At 34.4% G+C, this 24,095-nt stretch overlaps 1 protein-coding gene across 1 annotated transcript; it reads left to right on the top strand.

Moving 5' to 3' along the window:
- Positions 1–2,455: 2,455 nt before the first annotated feature.
- On the top strand, positions 2,456–6,797 carry LOC137826431 (annexin Gh1). Its single transcript, XM_068632389.1, has 5 exons — positions 2,456–2,905; positions 3,359–3,504; positions 4,016–4,234; positions 5,716–5,928; positions 6,150–6,797. The coding sequence occupies exons 1-5, from the start codon at positions 2,830–2,832 to the stop codon at positions 6,444–6,446; spliced, it is 951 nt and encodes a 316-aa protein (XP_068488490.1). The 5' UTR covers positions 2,456–2,829; the 3' UTR covers positions 6,447–6,797.
- Positions 6,798–24,095: the final 17,298 nt, after the last annotated feature.

Genomic DNA, 24,095 nt, shown 5'->3' with positions numbered 1-24,095 from the left:
GTACGGGCCCAGGCCGATCTCGAGTCGTATGGGCTCGGGTCGATCTCGAGTCGTACGGGCCCGGGCTGATCTCGAGTCATACGGGCTCAGGGCGATCTCGAGTCGTACGGGCCCGGGCCAATGTCGAGTTGTACGGGCCCGGGCCTGGGCCGCTGTCGAGTTGTACGGGCCCATGCCGATCTCGAGTTGTACGGGCCCGGGTCGATGTCGAGTCGTACGGGCCCGGGTCGATCTCGAGTTGTACGGGCCCGGGTCGATGTCGAGTCATACGGGCCCGGGCCGATGTCGAGTCGTACCGGCCTAGGCCATGTCGAGTCGTACCGGCCCGGGCTGATGTCGAGTAGTACGGGTTCGAGCCGATGTCGAGTCATATGGACCCGGGCCGATGTCGAGTCGTACGGGCCCGGGCCGATGTTAAGTCGTAGGGGCCCGTACCGATGTTGAATCGTACGGGCCCAGGCTGATGTCGAGTTGTTCGGTCCCGGGTCTAATGTCTTGTCGTCTAGGCTCGGGCCGATGCCGAGTTGTCCGGTCCCGAGCTTGATGTCTTGTCGTCTGGGTTCGGGCCGATGTCGAGTTGAGAGGGCCTGTTCGATGTCAAGTTGTCCGGGCCTGGGCCGATGTCGAGTCGTCCGGGCCCGGGTTGATGTCGAGTCGTCCAGGCCCGAGTCGATTTTGGTGTGCGTCCAGGTTGAGTCGGCTTAAGCCCAGTTCGAGCCAAGTTAATGTATGTCCATATCAAAATGAATTTAATGTAATTGACAAAATGGATTTAACAAAGTGGATTTAATCTAGATTCATTCCATAAATTTAAAAATATCCAAATATATTTGGTTTAGTTAAAGTGGATATGGATTTTAAATCTAAATAGATTTGAAAAATCCAAATCCATGACCACCTACTATTTTGATTTGTTATATTTTGTGGTCAACTAAAACCAAATGTATTCCTAACAAGGTATTTGTATTTCAGTTAACTAAAGTATCTCCAAACAATCATGTAGTAAAATAAGCACATGTAAGCTTCTAGTTGGATTTGAAACTGCCTCTGAATTGGGGGTCCTTTTCTTAGTAAGTTTGAAAATCCTGGATCATAAATATTATTTTTCAATCAAGTTAACCAATCTCATGCAATAAGTGTGTTAAATTAGAAACAGAAAACTAATTAATTTTTTCTTATAATACTTTAATTCTCATAATTAATTATCTCTAATGCTTTTAACATACCCATTTGAATTTCTTCTCTCTCTTTTCTTTGGGTCCATGCTCAATCTACAGGTTCCTCTTCTCTTGTTTTTATAAAGAAAGCAACCAAAAGATATCAACTTTCCATAAAATTTAGAAGAAGTTTGACCTCAAGCTGTGAATCTAGGGCACAACCAAAGCTTCCTCAGACATCCGAATGAGAAACCCCTCCTTGAATACCCGTTAGAGTTGAACCTTCAAAATCCAAATATTATAGTGAAAACATGATTTGAGACAAAACAATAACATAAATGCAATATCGGAATGGAACTTTAGCCATAATATTTTTAGCTGGATTCATCTTGGATGTTAAACAAGATGTTTTGATATCTCCAAATTCAAAAAGATTGCTTGAAGACCTTGTTGTGTGTGTCTAGAAGTATTTGAATGTGTTAATCCACTCTTTATGATGATTTAGGGTTGATTGAATCTTAATCTTTTTTTTGAAAAAGATATATTTGCTAAAGAAAGTGAAAATTCTACCTATTAAAATATCGGTTTAATCTGTGGTTGTTTTACACTCAGTGATTTTTTAAAAGAATTTGAAAGAGTGTGATTTAAATAAATATAAATATACATATTATAATAGTAAAAATAAAAAAATACATATGTATGTATAATTAATATTTTAGTAAAATTTTTATTGTTATAAATTTTCTATTTATCATCATTACTAACAATAACCTTAAAAATATTATTACTATAAGAATTTTAGTTAACGCCTAAATTGATGTTTAACCTAGTATGTTGCGTTACGTACTCATAACTTTCTAGTTTTTAATAATTTAAACTAATAAAATTTGATTAGATATTTTAATAAATTATTTCATAAAAAAATAGGTTTAGATTTTATAGTAATATTTTTTCATATTTTTATAATTTTTATTTTCCTAAGGTTAAATTTTTTAAAATAAACATAAATGTTAGTGAGATAAAAAAGCAAAATAATTTCTGAAAATCATTTAGTAAATATTTTAGAATTGAGCGAATGAAGAAGAGTAGAAGTTGGAAATGCAACATCTCATAAATGTTCAGAATTAAGATAGAAAGATGACTTTTTCAAAAAATTCAGAAATTGAGAATTATATATTCTGAATCTAAAAGAGAATTAATTTTTTATCACAAAATTCCCTACCCCAATAATCAAAGAATAAATAATTTTATATTTATATACATGATAAATAAGTCACAACAAAAGCAACTAAAAAAACAAGAAAAACCTATTAACAATTTTCTAATTAGTAACTAAATTCAGAGATAGAGAGAAAGTTGAGTGATATTGGAAATTTGCAACCCATTTGGCACGTTCTGAGCAGCACGCAGCACAAAATTTTGGCATTGTCTCGCGATCGAAATTCGTCATCACTCTCCATCCATCCATTAATGGAAGCATTGGATAGACCAAAGAGATTGAATTGAAAAGGAGAAGCGTGAAATGAGGATAAGTTGTGGCGTAGGGAAGTCAGAAAACAGGTATTTCCGCTTCGAAATTGCATGTGGGACACATATAATAATAATTCAGTTGTTTCATTCCCACAACACATTACAAAACAGAGCAGAGAGTGCTTAAAAAAGTGAAACAACAATGTCGACGTTGAAGGTGCCTCAATCTGTTCCCTCTGCTGCCGATGACTGTGAGCAGCTCCGAAAAGCCTTCGCAGGTTTCATTCTTCAATTCATGTTTTAAATTTTAATGATCTGCTACCATCGGTGTAAATTAACCTTAAGCACGTTATTTGATGCCTTCTTGCGCCTTTTACTCTTATTGTGATTTCATCTGTGCATGTAAAGGTAACAATAATGGAAGGTGTTGTTTATCTGTCATGCGATTATTTTTAGATTGAAAGACAGAAAAGGATGATTTTAAATACTCTATTAATTATTATATAGGAATAGTTAATCCAAGACTTTTCAAGTGATACATGATAATCTAATGTCAGAATTATTTAATTCAAGATCATGCTTTATGATTATGCTTTTCCAAGTTATTGTAAAATCATGCCGTTTATAGATTGTGATTTTGTTTTCAGTTGAGGATAGTGTCGTGGGTTATAGATTGGTTTTGCTTTGATGTCACTTTAGATGTGTTTTCAATTTATCAAATGTAATTGTAGGTTGGGGGACTAACGAGGGGCTTATCATATCCATCTTGGGTCATAGACGTGCTGATCAGAGGAAGATTATCCGAGAAACTTATGCCAAGACCTATGGAGAAGATCTCCTCAAGGTCTTGGACAAAGAACTCACGAGCGATTTTGAGGTCAGTGCAGCAATATAGTTTTTTTTCATAATTACACAATCCTCTCAATAGTCGTGTATCGTTTGACGTATCAATGGATCATGTATAAAATGCTGGGTTCTCTTTAAAAGAAAGGAGGTCTCTAATAATAATATAAAAAGTGATGAAAAGTGTATTTGTACCCATAATATGCGCGTGGTATGATGGTCGTATCCTTTCCATTCATTCATGAGGATGTTCCTACTACGGTGTTTGCATGTATACTTAAATGAGCACCATTCAAGAGATTGTGGCATACGCTGGTTTTGTCTGAGTTTTGATTAATTTTAAAATTTAAATACACAGTTCTAGTTAGAGCCTGTGTTTGGTGTCAAAAAGTAATGTATTAAGCTGATTAACCGGGGAGCATGACTTGCCGCCAAAATGGATGGTAACAAAAGTGGATAATAAAACTACTCTGTTGGAATAATATGCATATCTTTTATTGGTGTGTTTGAAACTGATATGCATTTTGAATTTTTCTCCTCACCAGAGGCTGGTTCATCTTTGGGCACTTGATTCTGCTGAACGTGATGCATTTTTGGCAAATGAGGCCGCTAAAAAGTGGAGTTCAAGCAATCGGGTTCTGGTGGAAATATCCTGCGCTAGGTCCTCCGAACAATTGCTTGCTGCAAGGAGGGCTTACCATGTTCTTTATAAGAAGTCTCTTGAGGAGGATGTTGCACATCGCACAACAGGGGACTTCCGTAAGGTACTGATTCTTGAGCCTAACCTTGTTATTAGTGGAAATAAACATTTTAGAGTCCTGTTTTATTGTTATGAATTAGATGATTTTGCATTATTTCCCCATCTAGCTGGTTCTCAGTAGTGTTTATTTTCTGTCCGCAAATAAGGGTGTATTAAAATTAATTGGTACCTGAGTACCATAAAAAAACTTACAAACAATACATAGGGTCTCCCCACTATTCCATGTGATCTATAAATGCATGATAACCGATGACAAAATAATTTTTCATCCCTCTCTTCTCACATAGTTCCATCTCAGTATGTTTGTTCCCACCCAATTCCACCAACCTATTATCCAACTAGATGCCACTGTATCATTGAGTAGTTTTTGCTCCTACTGTTGCTTATGACATTTGCCACCATGTGTTGCTCTTGTGCATAGCCAGGAAAGTATACCACTACGTAAGACAAGCAGCAGGATTGCTCAACCAGAGGACATATAGTGAGGTTGTTTTTTCCTAGATTCCTAAGCCACATCCATGTTCTAAGAATTGCTTCCGGCCAGATTGCATCTAATCGGACGTTCTAAGAAAGCATTCCTTGCTTTCCATATACACCATGTAATAGCAAACCACATGTTCCTCCAAGCATTGGCATTCAAGTTTTTAACTTGCAAAGAGAATGTTGGGAAAAAAATGAATTTATGGTTCTTTCGGGAAAACAGTTTGAACCCCCATCCATTTACAACATTGTTGCCAAATTGGTCACACTTTTTCACATACGAAGAATAGATGGGATTCTATTTCCTCTGTCCTCTTACACCAAGGACATAATGATCTTGTCCATGTCTCTCGCACTATGTTGAAAGCTCCTGTCTTCAAACAGTCTAGTACCTTAAATGGTTTGGCCCCCAATTAATCTGAGGTTTTTACTAATAAAGGAACATTGGATAAGTCTCTTTGGAGAACATATTGTGCATTTCCTTGCCAGGTATCAAATCACTCTCTTGTCCCCATCACTCTATCAATTCTACTCTTCATCTATCCATTTGGTTTATATAATGTGAATTTCCTTCCAACAATTGGGATGTCTTCCATCTCCATTTCATCAATAAAGAGGTTTAATTTTCTACTTTCCCCAATTAATCATTTTCACTTTTCCCCTTACCATATCTTTTAGACAGATCTCCTTATGCAATTATAGTCCCCCACAAGGCACCATATTACGTTGTGGCTATTATTTTTTAGTTCCTTTAATTCATTCAATAACTTTCTTTCCCTTGATAATAACATGGAAAATAAATGTTGACAAGGAAAATGTTCATCCCGTTCTCCTTCCACACCCCTTGATTAGACCACTTCTCTGATACATTGTGTTCTCACTGTTGGGTTCTCCAACAGAAAATTGTTGCTTTGTTTGTGTTTTTTTTTTTTTAATATAATTTGGTTTTTCTCTCACTCTCTTTCACTCCAAGAGACAAAATTAGCTAACATTTGTTTTCTTTAGCTCCTACTACTTCTGGTTAGTTCTTATCGATATGAAGGAGATGAGGTCGACTTGAGCTTGGCAAAAACTGAGGCAAAATTGCTGCATGAAAAGATTTCAAAAAAGGCTTATACCGATGACGACTTCATCAAGATTTTCGCTACAAGGAGCAGAGCACAACTTAATGCTGCTTTTAATCACTACAAAGATGAATTTGGAAAAGATATCAACAAGGTAATATGGCTCATCTTGCATTACTCTAAATTCCTTACATGCTTCCTACTTTCCTTTCTCTCATCTCCCTTTTGCGACTCTTCAAATATGAGAAAAAGAAACAATGTATCTGAGTTATGCACCTCACTTCTTGCTTAGCCTTGAAGTTTGGCAGCTCCCCATTGGTTTTATGGAACCTGGTTAGACTGATGTGGATTTTGTGAGCCAATGTTGCATTGCAGGACCTTAAGGCTGATCCAAAGAATGAGTTCCTGGCTTTACTAAGGGCAACTACGAAGTGCTTGATCCATCCTGAGAAGTACTTTGCGAAGGTTGTTCGTTTGGCTATCGGCGGGCAAGGAACCAATGAAGAAAACCTTACAAGAGTGGTGGTCACCAGGGCCGAAGTTGATTTGAAAATTATTGGAGAAGAGTATCAAAGGAGGAACAGTGTCCCTCTTGAACGTGCCATTGCCAAGGACACCTCTGGTGACTATGAGAAAATGCTTTTGGCGCTTTTAGGACAGGGTGATGCTTGACCTATATTCCTTTGTGTGTGTACTTGTGGCAGAGGTACTAAATAGTATTCAGTGTGATGGTTTACTTGTTCCATGTGTTTTGGAGCATTATGTCTTGCTGAGATGAATAAAATATACTACCACCTTGGCTCACTTGGGTGGGTTTTTTGAAGCCCTAGAAGAGAATCGACTGAGTGCCAAACATACATATAAGAGGGTGATAGAAATACTTTTTGTAGCACTTTCTAGCACTCACCTTATTCATGGCACTCTTCCAGCAATTATACTTGTGTGACACTCAGATTTTGTAGATCACCATGACTTTAGGGTCACTTCACTTAAATAAATATACATAGATAAGGATTGTTGGTATTGGTCTTGCGTCTTAAGATATTACTCATTTTACAGAGATTTGATAAATCTGTTAGTGGTATCTAGAAATTAACCGTATCTTCATACAAAGTCAGTATGACACATTCAATTTTAAGGTCCTTTTTTAGATTAAAGTTAAAAAAAACTTGTTTATTACTTGTATGACTCGTATTTAATTTGCAAGCTACTTTTAAATTGAAAGTAAAAATTTATAAAAAGAAAAACTGCTTTTTAGGTCAAAAAATAATCTTTTATTTGACAATTTTCTTATAATTGTTCTTTTATTCAAAACTGATTAACTCGCATTCAATAAAAGAATATATATATATATATATATATATATATATATATATAATTAATTTCATTCATAAAAGTATTTTAATAATGATAACAATAAATAATGTTAAAAATAAATATTTAAGACAACAATATTGCAAATATAAAAATCTTAGGTTAAAAAAAATTCATTTTAAATATTTATAACATTTATAATAATATATAATCGAAATTTTCTAGTGTGTACAAATTATTTTTCTTAATAATATTTTAAAGTTATAATACAAAATTTATAGATGGTATCAATGTAAAAATAAAAGAAAATTAAGTTATAATAGAAAAAAAAGGAAATAAGAAAGAAACTGATAAATAATGGAAAGAAAGTTTCAACTAGATTTAACAAAAACAAAAAGTAACCATGGAAAACCAAAAAAGAAATTAACAAATAGTGCAACTCTAACTTTATTATTACTGTTTAGTTATAATTATAAGTATTTTATTTCATACAATTAAACTTGTTTATTAAAACATAACTTTAGTATAGTATATATTATAATAATAGTATATTTAATTATCTTATTTTAATATGATAAATAAAATCTCATAAATAAAATAATTTATATGTATATATTTATAAAAAAGATATTATCATAAGAAATGCAGCACACGAGTTTGTGTTTCAGCTAATAATTTATAAAATTAATAGTAATGATAAAGAGTACCTTGATCTAATACAAGTATCGGGATCAAGCAAGTTTTTCGTGAAGTGTATGTTTGGATTGACATTTAATATTCCAGATGTAAAATTAGTTAGAATGGTTTCATCCTGAAGAATCTTAGACATGTATGCTTGTTGGACTCTTATATATACATTCTCTTATATGTGTATCATATACAATTCAATAAAAAAATTTGCATTTTTTTTATGTTCTCTCTCTGTCATCTGATACACTAACATGGTATAAAAGAGTAATTTTTTTTTCTCCTCTACTCTTTCCTTCACAATGTCTTCTCCTTCTTCCTCCTCTTGTACTGCTGTCATTGTGCAAGTTCCTGCATTCTCTCAACTTCATACTTTTTCCATGCTTTTGTCTCTCAAACTTGATGATAACAATTTTCTTGTGTGGCGTCAAAAATTCTTGCCATTTCTTCTTCATTTCTTGAAATCCTCTGCCACCTAAACAGTTTCTTTCCTCTGCATCTGAAAATTTTTCTTAAAAAAAAGCGTTTCTTCTTCATTGTTGTTTGCCTTCTCGCTTCCATGTCCACGCCTCTTCTTACACAGATGGTGGGTCTCTGTGTTCCACGTATTAGATATGGGAAAAGTTGAGAGTATACTATGTCTCTCATACTCGTGCGAAGATCAAAGACCCAAAACTCCAATTAAAGACTCCTAAACGTGATTGGTCTGTCTCTATGTATCTTCTTGATATCAAGAAGTTTGTAGATTCTCTTACTGTCACTAGGTCTCTGCTTTCATCTGAAGATCATATTGAAGCTATTCTCGACGATCTACCTGAGGAGTATGATTCCTTTCTTACTTTTGTCATATTGCGTCTTGATCCCTGCATCGTCCAAGATATTGAAGTTTTTCTTCTTGCTCAAGAGGCGTGTTTTGAGAAACATAGATTCGGTGAACCTTTTCTTATTCAAGAAAATGTTATGTCCACTCCATGGAGTACTTCCTCGCCTTCAAGATCATCTTTTCGTAACAATAATACTCAGGGTGGTTGTGGTTCATCAAAATAGTCTTTTGTCAACTGACGTCAACCTGAGTTTTGAAACCAGAATAAGAATTCTCGGAACAATTCTTTTCCTTCTTTCGCTTCACAACAATCGCGTGTCTAATGTCAATTGTGTTTCAAGTTCGGTCACACAACTCTTAAGTGTTGACATCTGTATGATAACACTACTTCCTCCTCTATTTCTGCTAACAAATCTCAATTTCAGTCTTTGTCTATGGATGACTCTATGTCCTCCATACGAGGTGCTCCCTCCACTATAAACGATCCTTTGTGGTACTCAGATAATGGTGCAACCCACCATATAACTCATGATCCAATGATTTTCTCCAAGAAAACTAATTACAGTGGTACTGATATTGTGAAGCTTGGTAACAGTTCAAGTATGGTTATTCACAATATTGGTTATGCTTCTTTTTCAAATCCTCAATTGTCTAAGTCTTTTCTTTTACATGATCTTTTACATGTTCCATCTATTAACAAGAATCTTCTTAGTGTATCATAATTTGCTTGGGACAACCATGTTTATTTTGAGTTCTATCCTAATCATTCTTTTGTAAAAATCCAGACCAAGGAGATAATCCTCCAAGGAAAAATACATGATGGTTTATATGTCTTCCTTTCCTTACAAAGTTTTCTACATTCTTATGTTAATATCTCTTGCAATCTTATAATGACTCCATATCATTTGTGACATAAACGGTTGGGACATGCTTCTTCTAGAATTATTATTTGTTATGCGTATGAATCATATACCATGTAACAAACATAATACTTTTTGTGATTTCTACGTCATTGCGAAGTCTCACCAACTTCCTTTTTCTTCCTTTGTTTACACTAAACCTCTTGAATTAGTTTTTGTAGATATCTACGGATCATGTTACTACTATTAATGGTTCTTTGTATTACATTGTCTTTCTTAATGTTTTTTCTATATATACTTTGCTATATCTCATCAATGCTAAATGTAAGCTTATGGATTTTTTATACGCTTCAAATCATATGTTGAAAAACAAATTGGTTGCGTTTTAAAATGTCTTAAATGTGATAATGCGAAGGAGTTATTATCATTAACAAAATTTCTACATAGTAATGGAATTAATCACAGACTGACATGCCCACACACTCACGAACATAATCCATTGAGGGAAAACACAAACATGTGGCTGATACTGGTTTGGCTCTCGTGTCCGCTTCTTCTCCTCTTCTTAAATTTTGGGGAAAGGCTTTTGTTTTTGTTGTACATATAATAAAGGCACTTCCAAAACCTGTGTTGAACAATGTTGGCTCCTATGAAAAATTATTCTCAATAAAAAATGATTATATTTTATTCAAAATAATTTGTTGTGCATGCTACCTCCTCTTACATCCATATAATCAACACAAGTTTGATTTTCTTTCTTCATTGTTTTTGTTTATAGGGTATAATTACACATATAAAAGTTACATTGTCTGGTAAGACCATTATTTCTCGTCATGTGATTTTCAATGAATATCTTTTTCCATATACTATGCCTGACAATCCTTTTAATATTAATGTCACGACTTCTTCTGTTTCTTGCTCACATTATACACCTTTAACTATTATTTTGTCTACTTGTCCTTCTACTACTATTATCAATTATACCTATACATTTCCTTCACAAGCCATTGTTTCTGCTCCTTCTCTACCAAGTTCTGCAGATCAAGTTTCTCTTCCTACCACTAATCACACTATAACCAACACTCATCACATCACTGGTGCAGAAAGGATTAAAAACGGTAGCTATTTTCACTGTAAAATGGTGGCTTTCTAGCCGCCTTTGATGTACATGTAGTCTTATGTCCAACAGAGAAGAAGGCGACTATTTAGTCGTCTTCTTAGATTCAGACAAAGAGGACAATTGTGGTAAAAACCGCCCTCATAAGTTGTACGCATTCAAACAAAGAGGGCGACTATGCATGAGGTGTAAAAGGGCGACTTTTACCACAATCGCCCTTATAAAGCATTATGAAGCATATAAGAAGGTGACTATTTACCATAGCCGCCCTTATAAAGTTTTCCGCTGAATCTAAGAGGGCGGGTATGGTAAATAGTCGCCCTTGTAGATGGTATTTTTTTTAGTACATTCTGTTTAATGCTAACTTCTATCTAAATTGACCTGTTCAATTATAACCCAACCAGAAAAATACATAAATTCAATAATCAAATTATATATATTGATAAAAATGTATTACAACCACTAATAACATATATCTTACATATATTCCTATCTATCTATCTAATTCCTACACTATTGATTAACTATCCTAGAGTTAAAAAAAATTAGGAAATATGGGGCCCAAGCTTGTCTCATATTTTATGACGGCCAAAGGCATTGCTTGCTCATCTATAAAGAACTATATAACAAAATAAGGTTCACATAAATTAGTGTTAAGATACATATAAGTTAAAGAATTATAAAAATAATTTACCATCATGTTACCTGCTCCCAATCACTTTTAAGGCCTAGTCTTACAATGGTAACCGTCCATTGCATAATGTAATAGCCACACTCATAGCTTCCTGGTTGTCTATTACACTATAATTCAATAGAAAATAAAAGTTAATATTGATGAACAATGAAAAGAGAAAGACAAAAATTACAAACCTTTAATGCGATCCACTTCAGATTTTGATAATTTGAATTGAATTGACCTTTTAAGATTTATATCCACGCCATCAATTGATTAATACAAAAAACCGCGTTAGAATATGCTTAATTAGTAACATACGGAGTTAAGTTTATAGTGTACTTACCTATCAATCATATTCTTTAGATGTGTGGATGGCCTCTTGTATAGGGAACAGAACCACACAACAGTCTTATCAATTTTGGATAAGAAAAGTAACTGTCAATGACCCTTATATCATCAATGAAAAGAGATAGTAAATATTTAAAACATGAAATAGTAATAATTGACTACTTATAATTAAACTTACTCATTAATATAAGGGTATAAATAAATTTGTTTTCCCTCTTTTTCCAGGGTGTTAGTGATGTATGATTGGGTTTCACATTTCTTTGTTCCAGTGGGATTAGTATATGAGGGATCTAAGAATCCATAGACATTTTCATTACCATCAAACTCCATGCAAATACCTACAAGATATTAGTTAAAGCATAATCAATAATAATTCAACATAAAGTAAATTGAAATATAGGTAAAGATACTTACATCATAAAAATTGAATTATATTTATATTGAGCTGCTCATCCCCAGCTGCAAATTCTAACAAATCTGACATGCATATGTACAATGGAATGTCAGTGTTTATTTCAAAAAATGTATCATCCCATTGAATGTCCATAGAGTTATGACCAATCTCTCTTGCAGCTGCAGCTAAGGATGCTATAAGATCATCAATCAGAACCTCATACTTCTTTTTGGGACTTGGTTTTCGACGAGGTTTCTACAAAATAAAGAACATTTATATTAAATTAGATGTAATATATACATATAAATTAATATAATGAAATGAAATTATTACCAAAGGTTATGGTATAATTCGAATGAGGTGTCTAGGCCAGGCTACGAATGTCTGGAATGCATCGGCCACAGTTGTTACCTCATCGTAAGGTAGTGGAACACAAGCATCAACTACTCGTATTCTTTCCACTATTACCTTCGCCACATTAGGGGAGAGGGGAACATTATGTATGGTGGTGGCCTCTTGATAGACTTTTCCAATGGCCACCACCTGAGGAAGCATGTCGCCGTCTACCAGTAGCTCACATTGGCTCGTCTGGCCAATGATATCCTCCCTTGATGTTGTAGGAGCCACACAACTCCCCTTTGTGCTCTTGGAGCTGGACTAACAAGCGCCTCAGCCGGCTCAACACAAACTTGTTGCGATAGAAACTCTTGTCGCAACTCTAGCCACATTTGTTCAATCTTCTTTCTCATCTTCTCATTAATTCTTGACGTATCTTACTCGTCATTTCTGATTTGGCCTCTGTGATGGGGGAGGAGGATGAGTGTTGTGGTGCAACTTTGAAATATAGTTTAATTTCAACCCCTTTTTCAGCTGCACAAACACGACCATAGTGTTCAGGTCGTCCAATTACTTCAACAAGAATATCGCGACAACCTTCACATACAAAATTACCTTGCAAGAGACCAAAATCATATAAGTTTTTAATATAATTAATGCTTTAAAATAAATGCAAAAAAGGATAAAAATAACTTACAATTTTTTCTGAGACTACCCGTGATTGCTCAGAACTAAATGCACCCGACTTTTTAATTCGAGCCATCTTCCATTCTTCGTGGCGGAAAGGTGGTTGATGACCTTTTTACGGCAAGTGCGCCGCGTTTGTCAGAAGTAATAATTGTCCTTAAGGACGGATATTGATCCCACAAGGAACAGTGAATTATCGAGTACAATAATCGCTAAATATAAAAATAGAACAATTAAAAGAGTTTCGAATTAATTGTGTTGGCACTGATCAATAAGAAAACAGACAAAGAATTAGTTGTTTCAATTGGAAAAATAAGGATTAGTTTCATCCCTCTCACTCTCAAGTATTTTGATTAGCATGTCAATATTAAGTTCTTTGATTGAAATTGATGCCCGTATAAAAATCATTTATATCGATTCCTCGCATATAAAATCCTTAAGAATGTCCCCTAACTATCGATCCCTCGCATAATTATAAGAACAACTTAGAACGAAGCTCAGACGTTTAATAGCAATTAACATTTCAAGTCTATTCCTAGCACTCAAATATGTTAAGTATTGTTGTTTAGGTCCGAACCCTAAAAATACCTCCCGGTCAGATTTAAGATTCTCAATTTGTCACGGAAACTTAAAAGTAAAACAACAATACCAATAATCAATCAAGAACTGAATATTAATATATAAGATATCACCTCAATACATAAGAGTTTGAACAGATTACTCCCAATCCCAAAGGGTAGAATTAGCCACGCATACTTCTAGCACCTTCCATTCTCCCAATTGGGTTATAATTCACTCTATGGTGTTTTCCTCTCAATCTGGCACACTAGGGTTGAACCTCTAGCCCCCTATTTATCCTAATTTTCTAGGGTTAGGTGGCTTGCTGTGTCGCGCTAATGGGCTAAGTGATAAAACATAAAAAAGGCCCAATCTTTATTTGCATCTTTTTTCATTCTGGGACCTTCCAACTTTATCTTTTTAGCTCAAATTATTCTCCTTTATTCCAAATCTTCAATCGTCCCTAAAAATCTTCTATTAACACGAAATTTGAGAATAAAATACTCTTATTCAAATAAAGATCATAAAAATGTAAAAAGGTATAAATTCATAAATTAGGAATTATTTTATATGTAAATTAGCAATAAATCCTCATAAGTGCCTATATTTTAATATGAAATATTACTGAAATTAGACACTTATCAGTGGTGAGGAAGGAGAAGTGATACAAATCGAAAGATAACTAAGGACACAACAAGCACTTCCCAAAAGGGTCAGTCATCTCAAGATACAAAGTCAGGCTCCATCAAGCCTCGAGAAAGAATCAACAAAAGAAGAAGAAGCTATAAAACTGAATATCACAAGTTCTTCCTTTTGGTCTTCTTAAAAAATAGAATATGTTTGTAAATAATTTGGACTCACTTTAGGGGTCCAAATAGCAAAGATAGGCTAGAACAAGGTACCTTTAGCATAATTGGGGGTGCAGTTATCATTTTAGCTTGTTTCTAGCCCTTTAGGAAGGCAATTTGATCTAGTTTCTAGAAGGACAAGCCTAGGGTTCGGTCAAACCCTACGACTGCCCATTTTTTCCCTTTTCCCATCCTATCTCTTGCTTGTTTTCCAAGACTCCTTCACCTATAAATAGGAGGCCTACCCATTCTATTTTACAAGTTGAATTTGAATGAAGTAAAAAAACTCTGCACAAATTGTGTGAGCTCTTGGTGAGGCTTATGTCCTCTTAGGTTTGAAGTCTCATCTTAAGTAATTTGGGAATCTCTCAAGTGACGGCCAACACACTCATCTTGGAGTAAAACCACCCTCCAAGTGGCGTGACATTTCTCACTGACCACCATAAGTTTTCCCACTCCATTTTCTCCATTCCATTTTATGTTTTTGTCTCTTAGTTCTCTTATTTGTTGCTCTTGGGTTTCACTCATAATCATGAGTATGGTACATCATTTAGGAGGCCATGTCCACCATTGATGTTTACCTTGTGCCTATTTTAATTTCGCAATTGCATCTCATCCTCACTATATCTTGTTTTTAATCTTTGCCTTTATGAAGTGAACCTTCACACTTACTTAACCACTTGGTTAAGTTCGTGTCCAGTGGGAATCTTCCTTAGGTCCTCACCATAAATTACTAAAATCTCAACCTTAAGTAAAAGTGTCACAATAAATGAAAACATCTAAAAATTAACTCACATCAAGAAGTGACCCTTGTATCAATCTCAGACCCAATCCCCTGTTTGGATTGCTCCTTTTCCACCATCAGTGATTGCTCAAGCTTTCGATACCCCGAACGAGACAATACGTGCGGGGTAACATTTTCTAATGCTATGTCTTGAGCTTTCTTCCAACGATCCTGTCATAAATGAAATAAACAAAGTGAATTAAATAATATTAGTTATTAATGTTATATAAATAAAAATAGTTAAGTAACTTCACTTACCATCCACGCTTCACATTTACGACTTTGAACAAAAAGACGCCTTGTCTCTTCATCAATATGTTTGTACTTTAAACAAGGATTTTCGCCTTTATACTTGCCAAAAATATATTTTGTCGTCAGTGTTGACTTAAACTAACGAAATTTAATTCTGATATTGGATATGATCTGTGATCGAAGCGGTTCCACATTAGGGATTTCAAAATTTTCCTACAAAATAATGTCATCAAATTAAAATTGATCAATGAATATTAAAAAGCATTATATGATAACGATAAAATGTAAAGCTTACCTGAACATCCTCCTAGAGCATGCTCTGATCCACCTCATACACATCATCCCATGAATTAATCAAAATGGAGAGCCTCTCACAAGAAACAACTCCAAGATAGTTGCTAAACGTCTCAGCATTAGGACCAGAAGCCACTCCAGTGTTAACGTCAATGTCAACAGGTGTCTTCTCATCAGCAGCATGTCTCAATGAGAGACGCTTCAATCTAGTAGGTCCTTTGTTGGCTCGTCCAGATCAGGGTCTGATCAGAGTATGATCGTCAACCATATATGTGTTAAAAAATTAGGTAACAAACATTAGTTAATCTGCATCGAAAGAAAATCATATAACACAAATACATAAAATTCTAAATTCTTATTATTAAAAATATTTCTAAATTTATTACCGTAGTGGGTTGAATGTTCATATGTAAATTCCTTCATTTTGATCTTTACGGGTTGCATGTACATCATCAACTACATCGTCATCTTTATTAATTATCATTGGTGTGAATGAACGGGGGTCACCATTTTCAATATCATTTACGGCCTCCCCTTGGTTTTTCCCATGTAAAACGACATACCAATGTTCTGACGAAGGATCTTTGACGTAGAAAACCTGAGATGCTTGTTGAACCATTATAAATGGCTCACCTCGATACCCTATCTTTCGAAAGTCCACTAGTGCGAATCCTGATTCATCAATTTTAACCCCACTTTTATTGTCAACCCATTTACACTTGAAAACTGGAACGAAAAACTTAGTATAGTCATCCTCCCATATCTCTTCTATAAACCCAGAGTATGCCTTTGATCCAAGTAGAGGATTTGTATCTTTCGAAGTGGAAAACTGCATTGACTCGGATTCAAGAATAGCACTAGAATTTTGAATTGTACTCTTTTAATCCATAGACTTCGTGTAAAGTATACAATTGTTCACTTCGTAATTGTTGATCAAGAGTGATTAAAGGCTTTGAAGAATCCAAATCCACGTGTTTGATGCAAGGCTGGAGTTGCTGTTGTGTTTAGGATAGGATCTGGGTAGTTTAAATGTGTAATCTACTCTTTGTTTTATCTAAAGCTAATGTGTTTTAAAATCTTTTTGAAATTAAGTGTTTTTCAAACTAAGTGAAAAACAACCTGTTGTTTTGTGGAAACAACCGATTGTTTTACTCTTAGGTATTTTTGAAAAGGTTGAAAACTGTTTTGGTTGGTTGACTTGCTGTCAAACCAAAACAATCGATTGTTTCGTGGTTTCAATCAATTATTTTTTTGAAAATCCTAACAGAATTTTGTTTTGTTAGTTGAATGTGCTTTAAATGTTTTCCAACTGAATACGCTCCTCTATTAAATGCTTTGACCAATCTTTGAAAAGTATAAATGGTTTGTTTATGTTTTATAACAAACAAGAGAAACAAATTTGAGTTTTTCAGTTGTGAAAGATTGCTTTCAAGTTTTGAACATTCACATCAAGCTTTGGGTTTTCTCAAGAAGGAGTGGAATAGGATTATATCTGTATTGATTTCAGATTGTTCTGTAAACAAGTGTAATTCATTCTGAATATTCTGTAGTTTTTGGTGTTATTGCCAAGGAGTGTTGTATGCTCTTGAGGTGGTCAAGATCAACATTCTTGGTGTGTATTGTGCCAAAGTGAGTCTGTTTCTTGAAGGGTTCAAGGTCACTACTTTGGTGGTTTGTGTGTAATTTGTTTTGATTGCTTAGTGGATTGCCCAATGGCTTCTGGGGACTGGATGTAGCTCTTGGTTTAAGAGTGAACCAATATAAATTATTTGTGTATCTCTTTCTTCCCTTAAACTCATTTAAATTCAGTTGTTATTGCTTTACTAGTATAAACAACTGATTGTTTCGCAGAAACAACCAATTGTTTTTCTGGTGCTTTGCTGTTTTGTGCTTAATTTCTTGGCTAACTGAAATTCTGATCTGGATTCACACAAAGGATTTTGTTCTAGCTGAAAAAGTGTTCAAAAACTCCTCTTAAACAATTCACCCCCCCCCCTCTCGTTTTAAGGTCATATATTCTAACAGTAAGATGTACAAGAAATGACATTAAACTTCAATCCAACAACAAACCAAGTCAAGGTCTCAGATGTCGTTGAATCCTTTAACACCTCATCTTTAAACCAAGGCATGAAAGTTCTATTATGTTCCATCAAGACCCATTTCTCTGGTTGTCTTGGGTTATTTGCCTTCACAATGACTTTATGACCATCTATGTAAGGTATAACTTCATATGTGTTATTCAATATATACAAATGTTCTTGTAAGACTTCTAATCGAGTTTTGCTTACAATATGTACACCACGTAAATATTTACTTGTAGAACGCTTGTGGTGCCATGAGTTAGTTGGGGACCTATTGGATTTGCTTTTGACATGTACTCTGAACAAAATTCAATACTTTCTTCAACTATGTACCTTTCAATCATTGAAGCTTCTGGACGATAATGATTTTTCACATAACCTTTCAAAATTTTCATATATCGCTCAACAGGATACATCCATCTTAAGTACACTGGTCCACACAATCTAACCTTTCTTACCAGATGCACAACTAGATGAACCATGATGTCAAAAAAAGATGGAGGAAAAAATATCTTCAATTCACACAAGATAACAACAATTTCATCTTCAAGTTCATCTAATTTTAATGGATCAATGACTTTACAACAGATGGAAGAGAAGAATGAGCACAAACGGGTTATGGTATGTCTAACATTCTTTGGTAAGATCCCACGAATAGCTATCGACAACAACTGTTGCATCAAGATGTGACAATCATGGACTTTAACCCAATTAACTTCAAATCTTGCATTGACACTAGGCTCTTCACATTTGATGAATGTCCTTGTGGCACTTTCACACCTTTTAGACATTGACAATTTTTTTTTTCATCTTTTGACATGGTGTAACAGGCTGGGGGCAAATATGTACGCTTACCCATTTCTATCGATGCCAACTTGCCTCGCATGTTCATCTCAATCAAATCTAAACGAGCATTTAGACTATCCTTCGTCTTCTCGTTAATGTTAAGAAGTGTACCAATTAAGTTATCATACATATTCTTCTCAACATGCATTACATTTATACAATGTCAAACTTCTAACCTCGACCAGTACGGAAGATCAAAGAAGATTGATTTTTTCTTTCATATGTTTGTCATAAATGACTTCTTTTTCGACTTACCGAAGGTGTGGTCTATGTTATTTACCTTTACGTAAACCTCAACACCAGTTAATGGAGTTGGTGGACTACTAGTCTCTTGATGTCAATTAAAGGCTTTTTTCAACTTCCGGTAAGGATGATGACTTCTAAGAAACCTTCGATGCCAAAGATATACTTTCTTTCTTCCATTTTTCAATTGTTGAGAAGCTGTGTCTTCTTCTTATATTGGACATGCTTTATGACCCTTAACACTATACCCTGATAAGTTACCATATGCCGAAAAGTCATTGATGGTGCAAAATAACATGGCATGCATCTTGAAAGTTTCATTAGCAAATCCGTCAAATACTTCAACACCCTAATCCCACATTAACTTCAAATCTTCAATTAGGGGACTTAGATAAACATCTATGTCATTTCCTGGTTGTTTTGGATCGGATATCATCATAGACAACATCATATATTTTCATTTTATGCACAATCCAGGAGGTAAGTTATAAATAACAAGCCATGAATTGTGATTCGTACTCATATTACCAAACAGATTCATTTCTTCTATAACTAAACCAAGTCATATATTTCTTGATTCTTTACCAAAATCTAGAAACTCGTCATCAAATTTCTTTCATTGAATAGAATCCACTGGATGTTGGTACATGCCATCACATTTCCTCTCATCTACATGCCATCTAAGATTCTTAACATCATTTGGGTTTGCAAACAAACGCTTCATCCTTGGAATGATGGGAAGATATCGCATAACCTTCATTATGGGTCCATGCTTTTCTATCTCTTCAATAGTATCATCATCTTTTTGTTTCAACTTATAACATGATAACCCAAACCTCGGACAACTTTTCGACAATTCAAAATCTTTCCTAATCATTAGGACATGCATGTATCTTTATATACTCTATACCCATTGGACAAAAAATCTTTTTGGCCTCATAATTACGATGAGGCAGAGTATTTCCCTTAGAAGCATATATCAACAACTAAAGTAATTTCGTGAAGCTTTTATCCGTCCATCCATTTATTGCCTTCAAATTCATCAATCTTACCACTACCGACAACTGCGTGAAGTTAGTTGATCTAGGATACAACGGAGTCTCTCCATCGCTTGACATACTTCCATATCCATGCGCTTCTTCAAAAGACTCAGCTCCCACATCACAAATCATGTCCTCCAATCGATCATCATGTACTTCACCATGTACTGCATCATCCATGATGGACCCCACATATTCTTTGGTTATGGAAACACGTGGTAAATGTAATAATTCACCATGCCATGTCCAAGCTGTATAAGATTGAAGAAATCCATCACATAAAGGTGTTCCCTGATTTTCTTAACATCCAATATCCTTCCATTCAAACAGTTAACACATGGACACCTAATCTTTGTTTCATCATGACCACTATTATTCGTGTTACGTTGCACAAATTGTATAAATTCTTCTACTTCTCTTTCGTACTCATCACTTATGCGAACAGATTTAATCTAATTTCGATCCCTTATATTCTGTAATAGTCATTCAAGTATTTAATAATGAGTGTGAAATCTCACGTTTGCCGAGGGTCGAACATTCCCGAAATCAATACCAACATGTATCAATTGCTGAGGGTCGAACACCCTCGCCATTAATACCAACATGTATCAATTGCCGAGGGTCGAATACCCTCAGACTCAATACCAACACGATAATTCTATTTTAACCTAACAACTAACATAATATAAATTAATAATGAATACAAATTATAATAAATACAAAATATACAAATTAAAAATCATTAAATTAATTATAAATATTAAATAATATAAATCTATCTACCATATAATAATTTAATAATTCTATTCTAACTTAAAAACAAAAATAATATAAATTTAAAAAAAAAACAAATTATAAAAAATAAAAAGTAAACAAATTAATAACATTAAAAAAAAAATTTAAAAATTTAAAAGACCATCAACCTTGTGTGTGAAGGCAACGATGGAGGTGAAGAGCGGTGCGACAACAGCAGTAGTGGCGACAGAGCAAATGGGGCACAGTAAAACCCAAACACCAGCATTGAAGGCAATGAAACCATACGAATGGTGACCTTCGATCAATGGCAGAAAATTAAAAAAAAAAGAGAAACAAAAAAAACAAAAAAACAATGGTGAAGAAGAAGTAGAGAGCTCGAAACCAACTTACCTATGGCATGAAGAAGACAATGCAGGCTTGAGGAAGACGATGAAGAAGCATCAGAGTATAAGAGCAAGAGAGAAAATAAAGCGCTAGAGAAAGGAAGTATGAAAGTGTAAGTGGCGCACTCTGAGTTAGGGTAAAAAAAGAGTCTAAGAGGGCGACTATTTGGTATAACCGCCTTCTTACAACAAAGTGTTTTGTATAAGAAGGTGACTATGAGGTAAAGTTTCCCTCTTAGATAATTTCAAAAATGTCACCGTGTTTTGAATGACAACGTCTGACCGTAAAAACACCTTAAATGTAGTGTCGAAATAAGTCCTTTTTGCACTAGTGCATGATCACTCGTGCGAAGGCTGGTATTTTTAAACCTAAAAGTTTACATACATATGTTATTAATGACTCTTTTGAACCATTTAGTTACAAGTAAGCTATGACTCACCCTGAATGGCTTAATGCAATACGTTTGAAATATGATGCTCTTCTCCAAAATAACACTTGGACCCTCACTCATCTTCCTCCTGGTGCAAACTTGGTTGGTTGCAAATGGGTTTTTAAATGCAAGTACAATGCTAATGGCACTCTTCAACGCTATAAAGCTAGATTGGTTTCTAAAGGCTTTCATCAGTCTAAAGGTGTGGATTACACAGATACGTATAGTTTCGTAGTCAAACCTACAATTATTCACGTTGTTCTCATGTTAGCTTTGTCCTCCCATGACTGATTCATCATATTAACATCAATAACATGTTTCTTTAGGGTGACTTAGACACTTCAGTTTATATGCTACAACCTTCTAGATTCTTTGCCTCTGATCCAACTCTTGTTTGTCAACTATATAAAGAAATTTATGGTCTCAAACAGGCTCCTCGATCTTGGTTTTAAAAATGGTCTCATACTCTTCTTCCATGGGGTTTACAGCTTCGAAAAGAGATACATCACTCTTCATCAGGTTTCACAACAAGGAAACTCTTTTCATGCTCATTTATGTTGATGATATTTTCTTTTCAAGAACATTTTCTACCCTGGTGCAAACCCTCATCACACAACTAAGTCAAAAGTTTACCTTGAAAGATCTTGGTCCTCTTCACTATTTTTTAGGAATTGAAGCTACTTGTTTGAAAGATAATATTCTTCATCTCTCTAAGATTAAATATATCAAAGATCTGCTTCATAGAACAAATATGCTTAGTTCCAATTCCCAGTCCATTCTAATGGTCTCATCGTTGTGTTTAACCGTTGACAATTATGTTTTGGTTGAAGATCTCACTCTTTATTTCTCTATTGTCGGTGCGCTTCAATATGCCACAATTACTAGACCTGAGCTCTCTTTCTCTGTAAACAAAATTTCCAATATATGCATAAACCACAACTTAGTCACTGGAATGTTGTTAAACAGATTCTTCAATATTTAGCTGGAACAACCATGGTCTTCGTCTACAACCTTCATATGACCTCTCTATCATTGGCTTCATCGACTCTGATTGGGCAACTGATTTGGAAAACCACAAATCCACCACCGGTTACTTCATCTATCTTGGATGCAACCTCGTTACCTGGTCATCGAGAAAGCAGAAAGTAGTCTCAAGAAGTAGTACTGAGGCTGAATATAGGAGTGTGGCAACAACTTTGGCTTAAATCCTCTGGATTGAGTCCTTACTAACTGAGTTGCATGTCTCACCGTCTACACCTACTATCTACTCAAAACACTTGGGGGATGTTCTTCTTGTTGTTAATCTTGTATCACACTCTCATTCCAAACATTTTGAGCTAGACCTACATTTTTTCCATGATCATGTCTAAAGCAAGTGTCTTCTTCTTGTTCATGTTCCCTCACAATTTCAAGTAACGAGAATCTTCTCGTCAAACCTCTTTCTGGCTTAGCTTTTCATCATCTTCTACACAAACTTATGGTTGTTAATAATACCCCCCATAAGTTTAAGGAGGGATGTTACATAATAGATGTATGCTTGGAAAATCATGAAATAGAAACCAATTTTAGAGACAAAAAATAATTGGTTGTTATAGTGACCAAATTAGATACCATTTTAGAGACTAAAAAATATTTTGGTTTCTAAATTAGTTTCTATTATTGTTAAATGGTTTCTAAATTGGTATCTAATTAACAACCAAAGTTTTTGCTACCAAATTTAGAAACTAAATAATTGGTAGTTAAAACCTTGGTAGCTAATTAGATACCAATTTAGAAATCATTTAACAATAATAAAAAAGTAATTTAGAAACCATGTTTTTTTTTTAGTTTCTAAAATGGTCTCTAATTTAGTTACTATAACAACTAATTATATTTTGTCTCTAAAATTGGTTTCTATTTCATGTTTTTCTTGTAGTGTAAATTAATTTCAAATAATCATATTTCAATAACTAAAGGTATATTTAAGTTGCTTTTAACATAAAAGATAGTATAAATTAATTAATTAATTAATCAAAGAAAAAATTGTAATGTTTTTGCTGGAAAATGTATACAAATTAAATTTATATAACTCTTAGATAAAATAGTGGTCATATATGGATAACTATGCACCAAAATTACAACGAAAATGAGAGATAACTTTTTGGTGAATTTAGATCCCACTTGAAGAGATAAAACAATTTTGCAATTATATTGTATTACACCCCAATTTGTAAAGTGACGTCTTTCATTGTACAATTATTATAAATAACATTCATCATATTTTTTTTTGTGTGATCCAATGTAATTTCAAAATTATTTGATCTCTTCACCTAGATCTACATTTGACAAAAAATTAATTTTCTTTTTAGTTATATTCTGGTGTAGGATTCTCAATCTATCACCAATCTTTCAAAAACAAAATTTAATAACATCATAATAAATTTATTAACCATCTAATACATCCAATCCATTAAAGAAGAGACTATTTATCACTTTAGCCATTTTGTTCCCAACAAGGACATAAAATTTCCAAGTACCCAAACTCCCAACAAAGTATTATTATATAATAGAACATCCAGCAAAA

This window comes from Phaseolus vulgaris, chromosome 8 (genome assembly GCF_000499845.2).
Source record: "Phaseolus vulgaris cultivar G19833 chromosome 8, P. vulgaris v2.0, whole genome shotgun sequence".
Classification (NCBI taxonomy): domain Eukaryota; kingdom Viridiplantae; phylum Streptophyta; class Magnoliopsida; order Fabales; family Fabaceae; genus Phaseolus; species Phaseolus vulgaris.
Note: the sequence above shows the minus strand (reverse complement) of the source record. Positions and strands in the feature narration are given on the sequence as shown.

Coding starts and splice junctions, on each gene's coding strand:
- LOC137826431 (XM_068632389.1), top strand. CDS start 2,830: ATGTCGACGTTGAAGGTGCCTCAATCTGTTCCCTCTGCTGCCGATGAC. Junction 3,505..4,015: donor AACTCACGAGCGATTTTGAG/GTCAGTGCAGCA, acceptor TCTCCTCACCAG/AGGCTGGTTCATCTTTGGGC. Junction 4,235..5,715: donor CAACAGGGGACTTCCGTAAG/GTACTGATTCTT, acceptor TGTTTTCTTTAG/CTCCTACTACTTCTGGTTAG.